General features: G+C 44.8%; 1 protein-coding gene across 9 annotated transcripts in view; it reads left to right on the top strand.

Moving 5' to 3' along the window:
- Nucleotides 1-17,191, top strand: part of EPB41L5 (erythrocyte membrane protein band 4.1 like 5) — an 81,499-nt gene that overhangs the window by 44,372 nt on the left and 19,936 nt on the right. For 8 of the 9 annotated variants that reach the window (XR_016442123.1, XM_090046044.1, XM_090046048.1 and 5 more), the window contains exons 15-17: nt 1,007-1,049; nt 2,166-2,281; nt 14,449-14,621. Coding sequence is in view for 8 of the 9 variants with exons in the window: in XM_090046044.1 (XP_089902170.1) it covers nt 1,007-1,049; nt 2,166-2,281; nt 14,449-14,621 (332 nt within the window). In the remaining variant the exon portion in view is untranslated. Of the gene's footprint in view, nt 1-1,006; nt 1,050-2,165; nt 2,282-7,265; nt 7,944-14,448; nt 14,622-17,191 lie in introns of those variants that run through there. The other variant, XM_090046047.1, reaches the window with a different exon arrangement.

Here is a 17,191-nt window from a genome sequence, read left to right as displayed (position 1 = left end):
GTTATGGGGGTGGGCGGACGAGAACAGGATGGGATTCAACACAGACAAGTGCAAGGTGCTGCACCTGGGGAGGAAGAGCCAGCACCATACCTACAGGCTGGGGAGCTCCCTTCTCGTCAGGGCAGAGGCAGAAAAGGATCTGGGAGTCATCATTGATGCCAAGATGAACATGGGCCGGCAGTGTGGGGAGGCAGTTAGGAAGGCCAACCGCACCTTGTCCTGCATCCACAGATGCATCTCGAGCAGGTCCAGGGGGGTGATCCTCCCCCTCTATGTGGCACTGGTCAGGCCGCAGCTGGAGGACTGCGTCCAGTTCTGGGCACCGCACTTCAGGAGGGATGTGGACAGCATGGAGAGGGTCCAGAGGAGGCCACTCGCATGGTCGAGGGCAGCAGGGCAGGCCGTACGAGGAGAGGCGACGGGACCTGAACCTGTTCAGCCTCCACAAGAGAAAGCTGAGGGGGATCTAGTGGCCTGTTACAAACTAGTCAGAGGGGATCAGAAGGCATTGTGGGGAGTCCCTGTTCCCCCGAGCACTGCCAGGAGTGACCAGGAATAACGGTCACAAGCTGGCAGAGGGTAGGTTTAGGCTAGATATCAGGAGGCGCGACTTCACGGTCAGGGCAGCTAGGATCTGGAACCAACTTCCAAGAGAAGTGGTGCCGGCTCCTACCCTGGGGGTCTTTAAGACAAGGTTTGACAATCACCCTGCTGGGGTCGTTTGACCCCAGTAATCTTTCCTGCCATGGCAGGGGGTCGGGCTTGATGTGCTCGGGTCCCTTCCGACCTGCTAACTATGAAACCCTGATCACACTTAAACAAGGCTAGTATAAATCTTAAACTTCCTTTGGATAGTGATTTTTTTGCTGTTTTTAAATACTTTAAAAAGACCTCTATTTAACTTATACTGCCTGAAAAACTTTGATATTTTGATAACCCACAAAATTATAACCATGTTTGCTTTGTGCCCTAAAGATTCTGATTTTAAATTATTCTTACTTTTCAGCATTCCAAATAATGTTGTAAACCAGAGTAATGGATCACAAGAAGTAAGTCAGTTTTATTCAATTCAGAAACCATTTTCCTGACCACTGAAGCTTTATTTGGTTTTGATAGAGTTTGGGGCCCTTTTCTACCTCAGCGTCTTCCTTTGACTCTCTTTGAAGTTGAACATTAATCTAGTCTTTTATTTTATCTACTAAATTATAACTGGGATTGGGTAACTTCACATGGAGGATTTTAGCTAATCAGCTGGAGAGAGAATCCCTTTTCCAACATGTAATTATTAAATTATACATAAAATAATTAGCTTTGCAAGATATTGGAGTGTAGCAGCAGCCCAAAACGTTGTTATAGTCAAAGGAAGAATCAGGTCTGCTGCTCAGCAATTCTGCTTCTATTTCTTCTTAGCTTTGTATTTTTCTGTTATTTCTAAAAGGGTGTGTACATTTGCAGCTTACATTATCTGCAATATCTAACATTTTCAAGAACTTTGGGTCACCCCCCGCCTCCCCCTCCAAAAAGAAAATGCATAGGCTCTGCCGCGTCATTGAAAACAGCCATTCCCAGAAGAGATCCTTCTCCCATTCCAGTAAGCAAAATGATGCATCAGTGCAGTTGAGTTCCTGATTCATAGGCTCTCCAGTAGGAATGCCTTGGACTACTTTCAGTGGAGACAACAGAACTGATCCCAGCAGACAGGACACTAGCAGGGGCTTTCTCGGGCTATTTAAACAACAATTTCAAGCAAGTCCGTGTTCATAAACACTCACTCCGCTTGCAAAGCAGCCTACTTCCGTTTGGCACTGATGCTTCTGTGCCATTTGAGGGGCTGTGGGATGCAAGGAGGCTTCATTGAAGCAATCTACCCTTTGTCATGTAAAGCTATGGATTGCTGTTGCAAAGCTACTCAGAGGAGAATCATCACTGCACCCAAGCCATCCGTGATAGGAAAGAGAGGCAGCAAGCCACAGCTGTCTCACAGTCCCAGGGAATCCAGTGCAACTGTGGAGATGCATCTTCAGTGGGGCAGAGCTTCAGTGGGGAAATAGGCTTGTCTAGCCCTGTGCTTAGGCATGAGAAGAAGTGCTGTGTGACTGTTCTTCGTGTATCCTCATCCTCATGCAGCACAGAGCTAAAGTATCCTGATTGTTTTGTTTCCCAAGAGCTGGAATGCAAAGCCAGCCTTGCCTGTGGTAAGGACAGCTCCTTCTGGCCCCATCTTGGTGGAGATAGAAAACCTGCCTCGGAGCGCCGGAGCCATCCAGCAAGACGAGTCATGGTACGTTCTGCTTTGCTTTGCAATGGAAAGGTTGCTGCTTATGCATTACTGAAATGCTTTTCTCTGTCTAGTCGGTTTGCTCTTAGGTAAGCTATTCATATTCTGCCTTTAACAAGAATTAGCCATTAGCCATGGGCCTCATGTTAGGAGCACTGCTTTGAGCCCAGGCTGGGTGTGCTGTGGAGGCAACAGGCCCAGCTCCTGTGGGACTTGCTGTTGCCTAGCACTGACTCCCACTGGTGGAGGCTGCAGCAGTATTTTCTGGTCGTGGCGGAAGTTGTTCTACCTTCGTCCGCCGGCTCAGTCCTGATAACCCAGAGCCTGGAGTCATGTGGATGACTGTCTAGATCTTTAGTATACATACACCATAAATCAGAGGCTTTCTGGGTCTCTTCCAGAAGTCTTATGACATGAGGAAATGAGAGAGGAGGATTATGTTTGTGGAGATTGAAATTGTTGATGATAAGAGCTTGATCTCTTCACTTAAAATGCCTGCTTGTGGTGCTCATTGAATTCAAGCCCATCATGTCCTACGTGGCCATTTGTAACTTCATTGTGTTTCCTTTGGATCTTGGAAAGGGAACCCTAATTTCTGTTGCACGTTGAAGAGCAGCAGTGATAAATTGAAGTTGATGTAAAGCTCTTATACTAAGCTGTTTCAGCCTTCCACAGAGAAACCCCTTTTCCTCTGGGGTTGAATCTGAATCTCTTTTGTTGCAATTTGTCTTAAAAGACATGAAAGGCAGAGGTATACAAATATGGATAATGCCTAGTCCTTACAGCATAATGAAATGAATGTATCTTGATTTATGCAAATTGATTATTTCAAAATACCTAGTCCATGTGGTGGATCTTAGATATAAAGAGGGAGGATAATTGTGCTCTGTTTTTGCTGCATTGTATTTCAACTTCAGTCAAAACTCATGATCAAATGGCATTTCTCTTTCTTTTGCCTTTGATTTGCCTAGTAACTGAAATTGTGCTTGTCTGTGGTGAGATCTCACTGATCCGTTGATCTCTTCCTGGTGGTGGTGGGTGAAAGGTGGCTGTACCTTTTCTTGCCGTCTTCTCAGTATGATTTTGTTTTGTATTCACTTGGTCTAACTGCAAGGTGCTTGCTAGAAACTGGTAATTCCTTCATTTGAAACATGCGACTCCAGCTCCAAACAGCTCTACTTGGGGTTTTTTTGATGCTAGATCTGAAGTTAAGTAGCATCCATGAAACTTCTGCTCAAAAGCGTAAAACTTCACGGTCCATCTCTTGTAGTTTTGATCCTAGTATGCATGTGTCAGGATTTAAAAGCCTGAACCTTGTTTATGACAGACATAGTCAATGCATCGAGGCCTCCTTACCAGATTCAGCTGCCACACAAAGAAACGTCTCTTGACAGGGGTAGGGAATAGGGGGAAGAGGGGATTGGGGCGGGGGTTACAGTTTTAAAAATGTGCCTATGTGTTACCTCACCTAGTGTACCACAAGATAAACTGTCTTTGAATGCACTACACTGTCTGATCAGAAGAAAGTGAAACTAGCTAGGTAAAATATTAATAATTATTGTAATCACATTAGGTCTTTTTCTCGTGGCAAAATGGTCTTAACAGATTTGCTAAAAAGCGTGCTGCCTCCTGTGGTAAGGTATTCCCTAGTGGCAAGGAGTGCACTGTTAGGGTTGGGAAATAAAGAACAGTTTGGAGCTGGGTTGTCAACCATGCGTGCTACATAAGGATATCGCCGGCTGGAAATGGGGCGAATTGAATGTCTTGCTGGAACGCATGTGTCTAGTTGGAGGATCACAACTTTCATGTCTTGAAATCTTAGTATCTTGGTGCTGTTGACACGTTTCTTTTCTAAACCTCCCTCTACCTTCAGTTGGCCTGTTTCTGCATGAATCCGATTTGGCTCCAATTAGGAAAAGTCCTCCTTTAAAAAGCTCTTGTCCACGGATAGCTGTAAAATACCAACGTATGTCTCCCTCTCTCCAGTTCTGGGTTTTTTGTTTTTTTTATTTTTTAATGGTGGAGGCTAGGATCCAAACAACCTGCATATTCCTGGGAATTGTTCTTTGCAGATTCCTTGATTGGCTCTACTGCAGCTGCAACTCTTCCCGATTTTTAAATGTCTCATTTAGTTTTAAGCTGGAATGCTACAAATGCCAGCAAAAATTAGGGGCCAGATCCTAGGAAGTTCTTTGTCAGATAGGAAACTGTTCAGCGTTTTTGCTCTTTGGTATTGAGACCCTATTCTCCATTATTTAAGAAGTAAGACCGTAAGAATTGCCATTTACTGGGTCAGACCGTAGGTCCATCTTGCCCAGTATCCTGTGTGGGGCAGAAAATGGATGTTGAAAGGGAAAATAAACTGGAGGTGACCAGGGTATTCTGGGTTCTTTTCCCCACTGTTCCTCACTTGCAGCATCTGGTATTTAAAGTCTAGGAAGTTTGGATTCAGAGGCTGTTTCCCTAACTCCCACGCTGCTGATGCCCTTTTCCTTCAAGAATTTGTCCGATCCCTTTTTGAATCTGGCGAGAGTGACAGCTTCCACCACACCTTGTGGCAATGAGCGCCACACTTTAATTGCACATTGTGTGAAAAAGAACATCCTTTTGTTGGTTTTAATTATCCTCAGTACAAAAATGGTCCCCCTCTTGACTGTGCAAACCAGATATAAACTCCCGGCGGTCTGAAATATTAGCTGTAAAGCTGAAGACTCCCTAAATCCAAGCTGTCTTTAGCTTGGTTTTGTACTAAGGGAGTTAGTTGCTGCTTAGGTAAGAGGAGAGAGGAGGCAATAGTAAGCTGGCAACTGTTTCCTTGTCATAGAGCATGCCAAGGTCTTAATACCTGCCCCTGTGAGCTGGTTTTTGCTTTGATCCTTGAACAGTTGACCTGAGGAATAGTGTGACAACCAAAATATCCAACCGTCATTCTGACCATGAGACTCAATGAGCCATTTCTTTACCGTACATGCTGCAAAGAACAACATTTTGAACTTATTCGGAAGTGACCTTTCCTATAAATCTCCTCTCCTTTCTAAAGGAGGACTACCCGTGAACACTAATCGTTGTGAATCCTGCATGTTCCTTCTGCTTCCCTGCTTTAATGCTTATGACCTCTTTCAGCTAATGCATTGCATGCTTAATTGTCTGGCATGGTTAGAAATGTTAAACCCAACCTACTGGGACAGAAGAACTGATGAAATTTGAACGCTTTGTAGCTCTACCTGATTGCCAGGGTGGATGAGCAGCAACAATGTTCCCACTTGTTTCTGGTTAAACTAATGGCCCAGCTCTAAAGTTACTGCCTTTAATAGAGGGTGTTTGTTTTAGAAATTTGCTCACTTGAATAGCTTATGTATGAGAGAGAGCACACTTACTTTTGTGATGGTATCTTCCTGCAGCCTCTCTCAGATCATTAAAATAAATGATTGCTAATCTGACAAAGACCGTACTGAACAGTGCCTCATTTCAGTTCTTTGTTTCCTATCAAGGCTTTTCGTGAGAAGGGACCAAAATGTTCTAAAATCAAACTGTGGCATTAGGTTGCTTATCTGAGCTGCCCAGGGATGCAGTACCCAAGCTTGACTGCTTCCTATATTAATACTACTTGGCATCTATATATATATAGATTATATGTATATATATGTAAAGGTCAGGACACTGCTTTAAAATTAGCAATGCTGTGTCCTGTTACTTTCCCTAAGCTTTTGAAGATGTAATACCAGGCACGTTATAGATTTGCACTGGCTGTATATAGTCATTTTTGTATTCTTGTATGATCATGGCTATGAAAAAATGTTGTCCGTTTTATAAACAAATTTTGGAGACACATTCTCTGCTTTTCCAAGTCTTGGCCTTTTCCAGAAATGATCCGTTCTCAGTCGCAGTCTGGTACTGATCAGGTACAGCTATTATCAACTGCTTCTAGTTCTTTGGTGAATCCCAACTAATATGATGTGATAAATTTGTACACTCCCTCTTTCACTGTGGTGATCATTTCTGTAGTACACTTTTTCCCTCCACCTCCTTGTTATCCTCTTGCCTTAAGAGTCTGTCTTCTGTGTTATTTTTGAACCTTGCTGTTGAATGTAAGAGCTTGTTTGTACTGTGCATTGAGATGTGTCATTTAAATCCTTTAATGTTGCTATCAGAGACGTGTGTTCTTTCATCATCTGCAGAATGGGGGTGATTCTTGCTCATCTTTATAAAGAGCTTTGCACTCTGGCCACAAATTCAAACAGGCCAGCAGGGGAGCAGCAGCATTTCTAGCAGGGGAGATTTTTCACCACTGGGAATCTTTCCAGGAGAGGGAGCAGTACAGGCTTTCAGCCTGCAGTCACCCCCTTTCCCCTGCTCTCCATGCCTTGCACAGGCTTGAGCGGGATCCCAGTCTGGGGAAGGCAGGAGAAGCAGAGGCTGTTCCAGTCCCCTCCCAGACCAGCCTGGGAGATCCGCAGTCTGAAAAATGGCTGGAGGGCTTTGCCTCACTGAGCCGCTCACCGCTTGAACCAGACCAGGAGGGGAGTGTACAAGTGTTCATTCTTGCAAGAAAGTTTCTCTCACTTTCCAGGTTGACCCCTGGAATATCTTTGTCCCAGGAGTAGGTGGGGCATTTTTTCCCGCTGGGAGAAACTGAATGAACAATTGTACGGTTGCAGTCTCTACCAAGAAAACACCTGTATGTGGTCTTGGATGAAGAGCAATTTGTCAGTCACAAATGCAGTATGCAAGGGGTGAAAGGGTCAGCAGAAGGACACACATCATCTGGCAGCATCAATGAGGGCTTAATTTGAAACTCCAGTGTCTTGTATTGCATGTACATTTGCACCTTTCCATTCTTCCGCGTTTTAGCATTTTGTGGTGTAGCTGCTTTTTGTAACTTTTGCATTTTTCTTCTTTGTTTCCCTTTTGCTTGCTACTGTCTCCCGTCCCATTCCCCGTTCGTTGCTAATTACTAACTATGCCCCTTCCCACTCCAATGATGCAGGCCCTTAGATGCTGCCTACCGCTGTCAGCGTGGTGGAAGCGCATGGAACTCATGGGCCCGGCCCTCGACCCAGTCTGTGGATGGACACTACCCTCGGTTTGTCCATGAGCGCAATGTGAAGAATGCAGGAGTTCATAATGCTGCCATTGGTTATGCTGTGCAAACCGCCATGACTGATCTGTAAGACTTGAGCCTTTGGGGAGCTTGAGGCTGCTCAGTAGCAGTCTGGACACTTACTTGGTGTTGCCTTTTAAAATAAGAAAATGGACTTAGAACAGAATAGGAAAATCTGCCTTTGCGCCAAGGTTCCTACATACGGTGCTATGTATTTAACCTTTTAAAGAAAAGAAATAGCATATACACTGCAATTATTACCCATTACCTATTACCCAAGCATTCTCGCACTGAAAAGAGTTTGTGCTTTTTTTTTTTTTTTAATGTGCTAAGCATTTTCTTCACAACTGAAGAATTTTAGCTGGTTGTAACTCTGAGGGACATTGCAGGAAGTTGCATTTCTAAGAAGTTATGTATTCCACCCATGTATTAAGTGTGAACGTCAAGAATCTTACTAAAAGAGGGGACCATCAGTGGTATGCAACTGTCCTCTTGCACCATAACTGTTGAAAACCTACAGAGGAAATGTGTGATTTACAATCAAACACTAGGTTCCTTTCAAAAGATCCTGTAGTCATTTTACTTGATGATATGTCATTTTGGAAAAGAAATTGAATTATCTTAGCTTTTTAAAATAAAATTACTTGGAGCCCTTGAAAAGATGGAGAGCAGAATTTGGTAGGTGGAAGAGGGCTTTGTTTTTTGAGGGGTGTTTTAATTGTGTATACAAAAAATGTTTTCTCACTAAATTTTCACTGCCAGGAAGGCATATTTTACAGGTTCTATAAATGGCAAGGTGTTCATGGCCAGCCAGTCCCTCCCATCGCCAGGACCCAGAGGTCAAAACTGAACCCTCTCTCAAGGAGCTGAGACTTCAGGGCAAAGGCCTGATGAAAAACTTCTAAGCATTTCAGGGTTGAGCTGATGGGGAAGAGGATGTTAATCAGTCCAGGGTCCAAGACACGCACAAAAGTAGGAGTGGGATAAGCCCCTGAAAGGATCCAAAAAAAGGGTCCTACCCTAACCTATATAGAAGTGGATTTTGAGCTCTAGGGGCAAAGAATCAGAGCTCTGATACAGCTCCTTTTTCTTGCTCCAAAAGTCTCATACCAGCACTCAGTGCAAGTCTTTGGGTCCCGGTGTTGTGGGGTTTGCAGCAGTCAGAGGTAACCTTCCCTCAGCAGGGCAGTAATTAATATTCTTAATGAACAAGCCAGGTAAAAAACAGGGATAAAATCTTTTAGAAAATTAAATCCTTTGCCAAGGGAGCATTTGCTGGGGTGCTTGTCTGTTGTCTGCCTCGCCAGTGCTCAGTGTATCACGCTCGACATCTTTCCTGCACCTGGAATATCTGGTCCTGTAGAGAGGCCCTGCCTCAGGTTTCAAGGTAGTGGGAACTGTGCTTTTCTGGCTTTCAGCAGCTGTTCCAAGAAAGGGGCCTCTCCTTTTCCTTTCTCATGCAAAATGACTCCTGGGTTAAGGAGCAAGGTCCTGAATGGTAATGGGTTACTTCAGTGTGATGTGGGTGTTGGCCTCAGGGAGCGGGCAGGCAACAGCTGTGCCTTTTCACCACTTCAAAAGGGGAGGAGGAGCTGCTGTTTAGGAGTGTGCATTGGTAGGTACTGTCTAACTGTGGTGTCTGCATGGTGGTGGAGCAGGACAGGTGAGTTGTCACCCTGATTTTAACCCTGAATGAACCTGGCCATAGTATGTAGGTTTTGCTACACTTGCAGACATGCCAGTTGAATCAGATAGTTATTAGATCTGCCTATACCCTAAAAGAGCAAAGCTCTGTAGGGCAGGGTGTGAGTGGCTCTTAGCAGCGTTATTAATTTGAATAAAATATCTTCCATTTCAATCATTACTAGATGCAGAGTTCCCCATAAATGCTGTACAATCCAATGGAGGTCTCCCAATTTAAATCCAGATATTATTTAAAAAATAATTCCCAGAAAATGTTCTGTACCCTTGATGTGACTTGTGATGGGAGCAACGCCTTCTAACTTGGTCCGTGTAAGAGGTCCATGATAGATGTGAATAGCAATCCATCATCCTAAACCAAGATCTTGTGCATCCATACTTAAAGGTGGGTCACTGAGATTGGCAGAAATACTGAAGCCCTTAAAATCAAATCCAGCATGGTAATCCATTGATCATAAGTGATCATTACTATAGGCCTGTTAGTCTTACCTCAGTTGTAGGGAGGTTTTTTGACAAAATTATCCAGGAGCACATCTGTGAGGGGCGAGCAGGGGAGTGTGTGCTTTAGGGGTAACCAGCACGGGTTCATTAGAGACAGGTGCTGTCAGACCAAGCTGGTGGCCTTCTACGACCAGGTCACAAAAGTCTTCCATGCAGGGGTAGCAGTGGATATAGTCTTTCTGGACTTTAGGAAGGCCTTCAACACTGTCTCTCACTCCATCCTCATTAAAAAATTAGGCAACTGTGGTGTCAATGCCTACATGGTCAGGTGGGTCGCTAATTGGCTGGAGGGTGGTGGATGGCTCCTATTCGACCTGGAGGGATGTGGGCAGTGGGGTCCCCCACAGGGCTCGGTCCTCAGGCCCGCACTGTTCAACATCTTCATCAGCGACTTGGATGAGGGGATAAAAAGCACCCTGTTCAAGTTCATGGATGACACTAAAATGTGGGGGGATGTGGGCATGCTAGAAGGGAGGAATAGGCTACAATTAGATCTGGACAGGGGTGGGCAGATGAGGACAGGATGAGTTTCAACACTGACGAGTGCAAGGTGCTGCACCTGGGGAGGAAGAACCAGCACCATCCCTACAGGCTGGGGAACTCCCTTCTCGTCAGTGCAGAGGTGGAAAAGGATCTGGGAGTCATTATTGACTCCAAGATGAACATGGGCTGCCAATGTGTGGATGCAGTCAGGAAGGCTATTCGCACCTTGTCATGCGTTCACAGACGCATCTCGAGCAGGTCCAAGGAGGTGATCCTCCCCCTCTATGCGGCACTGGTCAGGCCGCAGCGGGAGTACTGTGTCCAGTTCTGGATCAGGAGGGATGTGGACAACATGGAGAGCGTCCAGAGGAGGCCACCTGCATGATCAGGGGGCAGCAGGGCAGGCCCTACAAGGAGAGGCTACGGGACCTGAATCTGTTCAGCCTCCACAAGAGAAGGCTGAAAGGGGATCTGGTGGCCGTCTACATACAGGCATACCTCGGGGATATTGTGGGTTCGGTTCCAGACCACCACAATAAAGCGAATATTGCAATAAAGCGAGTCACATGAATTTTTTGGTTTCCCAGTGCATATAAAAGTTATGTTTACACTATACTGTAGTCTGTTAAGTGTGCAATAGCATTATGTCTAAAAAAAAAATGTACATATCTTAATTAAAAAATACTTTATTGCTAAAAAATGCTAACCATCATCTGAGCCTTCAGCGAGTCGTAATCTTTTTGCTGGTGGAGGGTCTCGCCTCGATGTTGATGGCTGCTGACTGATCAGGGTGGTGGTTGCTGAAGGTTGGGGTGGCTGTGGCAATTTCTAAAAATAAGACAACAATGAAGTTTGCCACATAGATTGACTCTTCCTTTCACGAAAGATTTCTCTGTAGCATGCGATGCTGTTTGATAGCATTTTACCTACAGTAGAACTTCTTTCAAAATTGGAGTCAGTCCTCTCAAACCCTGCCACTGCTTCATCAACTAAGTTTATGTAATATTCTAAATCCTTTGTTGTCATTTCAACAATGTTCACAGCATCTTCACAAGGAGTAAAAAACGCAATATCTGCGAAGCGCAGTAAAGCAAAGTGCAATAAAACGAGGTATGCCTGTACTGGCCAAGGGGGACCAGCAGGCTGTGGGAGAGTCCCTGTTCCCACAAGCACTACCAGGAATAATGAGGAATAGCAGCTGTAAGTTGATGGAGAGTAGATTCAAGCTAGATATCAGGAGGCGCGACTTCACGGTCAGGGCGGCTAGGATCTGGAACCATCTTCCAGGGGAAGCAGTGCTCACTCCTACCCTGGGGGTCTTCAAAAGGAGGCTGGATAGTCACCTTGCCAGGGTCATTTGACCCCAGCATCCTTTCCTGCCATGGCAGGGGGTCAGATTTGATGCTCTGCTCAGGTCCCTTCTGACCCGACCTACTGTGAAACTATTACAAACTGAAAGCTAACCCATTTTCATTCTAGTTCTCTGCATGCTTCTGAAAGCAAGCCTCATGGAGTGGGAGCATATTTACATTTTGGAAATTTGTCTTTCAAGAACACGTTCTTTCCTCTTTCTTTGACTGATTGTATTAATATGTGCCAACCAACACCTCCTCCATAAACATGGCTGCAGGGATGAATTCAAGTGTGGTGTAGTGGTGTAGGCAGGCTCCCCTTCAACCCACTTCAGGCTGTGTCCTGCATGCACCATGTGGCACATACACATGAGCTGTCTCCCCTGCAAGTGCACCTCACTATTGTCACTGCAATCCTGGATTTGCCCCTGCATAGTTATGGGGGGATTGGATCATTGGGCCATCAAGTCAGTGTCTGCGTAGGAGGGAGCTGTACCAGATGTGCTCAAAAGGGAAGTCTCCTCCTATTGAAAATTGGCTTAAGACTTGACTGTTTATATCCTTTGCAAAACCAGGGTGTTATCATGTCAGAGCTTCTCAGTTGCAAGAATAATTGTGTCCTGGGCAGAGAAGGATCTGCCTTTTAAGGCAGCTCACATAAAAGGAAGAAAAAGGGAGAGTTCAGGGTCTTCCTTTTTAGTCTCTCTTGGCCCTGAAGCACTTTGGACTTGCTAGGTAGCTGTGGAATCAGCGTAGCATCTCTAGAAAAGAGCCTAGATGCTGTTACTTTAGATTATCAGTTTGGAATTAACTACTGCTTTCATTTAAAAAAAAAAAAAAAGGTGGGAGGCAGGGAGGGCTAGTTTGGTAGCTCCAGTAATCTTATTCAAGATGCTTTCTTTTTTCCACAATTCTTGGGAAACAGTTTTCCCATCATCTTGTGACCCAGCATTCCTGTGGATGAGTGTGCCTGGTGCTGCAGAGACATCTCTAAGTGGTGGTCACGTGTTAATTGTATTTTGTTCATCCCATTCAGCTCAAGGGCAGGGCCTCAGAGTTGTTGCAGGTAAGAATGCAAGATGGTAAAACTATTAGAGCAGTCAGCATACTAGACCTATGGGAGACAGTTAATAAAAATCTCTGAAGGCCGTGGGGAAACGGAAAGAAGTATGGGCCTCATTTGAAGAAAACTTGCAAAATGAGTTCCCATTCCTCTGCTGCAGCAGCAGTCTTTGGTAGCAGAGTGCTGGTTGAGTAGTTTCTAATTTTATTTCTGTGAGGAGGGGATGCTCTTCAGTGCCTTCTGGCCTGCCTGGTGTGAGCGCTCCTCTGCCTTCACAGCACTCTGACGCCACGGACTTAGATTTCTCCCAAAGCGTGCGTCTTTTCTCTGTCCCTTACCTAGTGGCTGTGTGGGGCAGCATGATCTCCCTGGTGGCAGACCCAAACACCACAGGAAGAATGAGTGTACCTCCGCCTTCACGGTAATTAATTTTACATTGTCATTGGTAGGTCCTGACTTGAAAAATCTTCACTTGCGAAACTAAGCAGGTGGCTGTACAGTCAAGTTGCTGTGCAGTTCTCAGCAATTGTGGACATCTCTGCTATGTAACGGACACACCACCAGATATCTGTTCATTAAGCTGCAAATACTTTGGAGCGTCAGCAGCCCCTGACATGCCAGCTCTGATGGAACCCTCCAAGTCATCCTTTTCCTGGTCCGGGTGTGCATCTCATTCAAGTTTGGACTCTTCACCTTGCAAGAAAATGTGGACCAGTTTGTCATGCTGGGCCACTTTGCAAGGTGGAAGACAAACCCACTCATACATAATGTGTAACTTTGTGAAAGGGTGTTGGAAAAGGGATTTCAATCTCCGATGACACAGGTGTTTTGTTACTGAAAAGTGTTTTATGCTTCGCCTTTGGGGTGGAGACAGGAGCACTCACATTTGCACTTTCACCTTCTGATTTTAACTTTCTTATAATAAAGGTATTAAAACATCTCACATCTGTCCCCCACCCCATATTTATAAAAACGCAAAATACACATTTTAATATGATAGGCATTAAAAAGGTTGTGTGTTGTGAGCAGAGACTCCAACTTGAAGTGCATTCTAGCACTGTATATGTTTCCACTGTTGTCACTGGGGCTTTCCAATCAACTTGTCTTGAAATGCATGCATGGCTTCATTGCTCTTGGGACAGGAGCTAGCTTGAGCATGTTCACATGTGTTGAGGCATTAGTTCGAGCACGGCTTCCGTTTCTGCAGTCATACCTGAATGCTGCGATTACATCCTTAGGATGCGAGTCCTTTGTTCTGTAATGTGTCATGCTGTATATAAACGACATTGAAAGGGGGAGGATGTTTTGCAAAGGGGTGAAATATATCTTGGTGTTAAGTTTGTGTTGCAAAGCACTGGTGGATTGACCAAAAAATAAATTATGTAGTTTCTCTCTTAAAAAAACAAACAAACAAGAAGAGGCCCAAGTCTCAAAATTTGGATCCCAGTTTAGTTTCAGATTTCCCCATAGAAACCATCCAAATCCTTCCCATCTTTCAGAGCAACAAGCAGTGCATTTGCAACCTGCCCAAGTGCAGCTGTTCCCATTCAGGAAGCTTGAGGGCAGGCTCTATGTAAAAACAGTGAAGTGCAGCGTTCGGAGAGTCTTTATTTTACAGTCCGGTTGTTTTGCAGGTATTCACACTCCGTGGGAGAGGTAAGTTTCTAGGATTTTTTTTTCTTTGCTATGAATTGAAGAAGGGGAGAAAACTTGAAGACCTGTCTTCTATTAGGAAGGCTGCTCTTAAGGACAGTGCAGAAATTCAGCTTTTAGTTTTTTTAAATCTGCTGATAGTGCAAACTTGTTATCTGAATCAGTTTTAAAAGAATGTGTCTGGGTGCCTGCAAATGGCTTGAAAAGGAAAGCAGCCTACATTCACCTAAGGTGGTCTGTTTTCATTCTCTTGCATTGTGTCACTGCTTTTCTGAATTGAGTCTTCCTATCTCTGTCCGTCTTCCTGCCTTTGCAGCATGCCTCTGATAGTTGATTTACTGGACAGCAAAGAGTTGCTGGAAACTTGCCTTGATGATACCACCAGCCATCCTGGGCCTGGTTTGACAGCAAGAGCTCCAGAAGAGGCAGAGCTGAGCTTTCCTCATCCTGGCACGAAGGGAACAGCTGCTGAGAAAACAGAGCCTGTTGGTAAAGAAATTCTTGAGTCATTGTCATTATCCTTGCTTGTAGAGACAGAAATACACAGTAATGGTATTATTTTGATGACTGATAGTTATATAGCAATTTCTCTACAAAAATCCTGAAGCGCTTAACAGATTTCATAAAATTATATGTATAGAGATTACTTCACCCAGCACCTAAATGAAGCCACCTCTGGACTATACAATATAGCAGTTGTTTTCCATGTTTCTGAATACAAAAGTTTAAACTGTCACACTGGGAACACTGGGCAAATTCTTGATAGATGGAATTTGGCTTGTAACTACCAATCATTCATCTAGAAGGATTTCAGAATAGCAGAAATAATACTTGTAATTTTTACCGTATTCTAATGATTGCACGCTGATTTGTTTTGCGGTTTATAGTAGTTTGGCAAATGTATAAGCAATGAAATTGGTCATATATTGAATCGGCTATTAGATAATAGCACCAAAAAGGCCCGCTGAAGTAAGCGATCTATACAGACGCTGCAGGCCTGGGTCGAGCTAACACACTGCCTCTTCTGGTAAAGTGCAGGGTTTGTTGAGTTTTTTTTCCCCACGTCTGTCAGCAGCTAAAATGCCTTGTATTTTAGTGAGCTTCTCTGAACCACTCTTTTAAGAAGGGGGGGGGGAGTGCTGTTATGCCTGGTTTAGAGATGAGAAACATGTAAAAGCAGACAAAGTGACCTGTCTAGGATCTCTCAAAGTCTGTAACTGAGCAGGCAACTGTGCTCTTCCAAGTCCTAGGCTAGTACTCTAACTATTGAACAGTCCTTCCTCTTTAGCCCTATTAAATATTCCCAAGGCCAGGCATAGTGGAGAAACATCTCCTTACCAGTCCCCAGTTGTGCATCCCCTCAGGCTTCCTTCTTGCTCTATTGTTTCTGAGGCTAGGATGCTGTCCCACATACCTCAGTTTACTTTACCTGTAGGGAGCACCTTTCTAACACTGCTTGTTCACACATCATTTATTAATTTCCACAGTGAGACCAAGAGAGCTCCATCAGCCACCTCCTAACAGGGCACATCTACACAAGATGTTTACTGTGGAGCTGACTCAGCTCCACAGTACAGCATCAGGGTCTACACATGCAGTGCTATTAGGCTGGAGTAAACTAATTCACTCCACTGTAGGATAGTACTGTCTAAAGCAAGTCGCTGCTCCGCCACAATGCACGTGTTGATGCTGACATGGCTGACTGGGGCACGGGGATGCAGCCTGCTGGTTAGCCCCACACTGGAGCACCCTCGTGTCCCAGCCAGCCCCTCTGCAGGAGGTTGAGCTGGGTTGGAGCAGCCCCAGGCTGACAGGATGACTCCCCTGCCAGCTGGGGCTGCTCCACTGCAGCTCAGTATGCTGCAGTCCCAGCTGCATGTGTAAACGCTGTGCCCAGGAGCTCTGCTCTGCCGGAATTTATTGCACTGAATTTATTTCGCATAAATAAATTCTGGTCCCATAGACCATAAATAAATGGTCTGGGCCCATAGACCTTTGCAGATAAAACGGTTGTCCCTAGGTAAGAATTAAACTTTTCATTGCAGAGCAGAAAACAGTGCCAGGCTGAACATGTAGCACAGTCAAAGCTGTTGAATATCCAGAAGTCCTGCATGCTTTTAGGTCTGTCTCTTCAGTAACCTGGCAACTTGCCAGTAGCAGCCACTAGCTCAGAATCACCTTTGTGGTGCCGTAAAAAAATTTATGGCAGCACAAAGCCAAAACAAATAGATGTCCATACCCTTTGTCATGTCATAACGTGGTTGTGACAAAAGGTAGTAGCAGTTTGTTCCACTTTATTGCAGTGGACACCTTGTTTGCTTTATGGCAGGTGAAAGAGAGCATCATGGAGCTGCCCGTACTCTCCAGCTGCCCTGGGCAGGCACTTTCAGGCTTGAGGGGCCAAGCCCTGCATGCTCTGGAAATTCCTGTGCAGGATCAGGCCCTTCAAGCCTGTGGAGCGCTGGCCCAGCTTTCACCATTTCCAGGGAGATCCCTGCAGGATCTCCAAGGAAATGTCTCTGGAATTGGGAAATGCATCACCCATGGTACCTCAAGGTCAACTGGTGGACAACAGGTGATCTGTGCTTTGTCCAGTGAAGCAGAACAGCCCCTGCACAGCTGTTCTGCTTCATGGGAACCGCATGTTTTTCTAGCCAGTGATTCTCAGCCAGGGTGCTATGGCACGCTGGGGTGCCTTGAGATCCTTTCAAGGATGCCTTGGGGTGCTACACAATGTTAGCACTGTCAGGTGTGTAAACATTATTTCAAGAGGGGACTCCAGAGACTTCAAATAGGAATCCACAGTGTCAAAAACATCCTGGCCAGCAGTGGGCTTTCTGAGTTCTTTGCAACCAAAGAATTGCTCTATTATTTTACTGTAATAAAAAACCATGAAAATGAAAATTTGGCATTTTCTGAGGGATGCCTTGAGTCTAACAAAGGTGAGAACTACTGCACTAGCTTGAAGCAATAGACTAATGTTTTAAAGAGATGTAGTTGAATATTTTACTGTATTACAGTCTTTTATCATAATGAATAATTCAGTAGCTTCATAAAAA

Source organism: Crocodylus siamensis, chromosome 4, assembly GCF_052110815.1.
Source record: "Crocodylus siamensis isolate JL-2025a chromosome 4, ASM5211081v1, whole genome shotgun sequence".
Taxonomy (NCBI): domain Eukaryota; kingdom Metazoa; phylum Chordata; order Crocodylia; family Crocodylidae; genus Crocodylus; species Crocodylus siamensis.
This window is presented reverse-complemented; position numbering and strand designations above follow the sequence as displayed.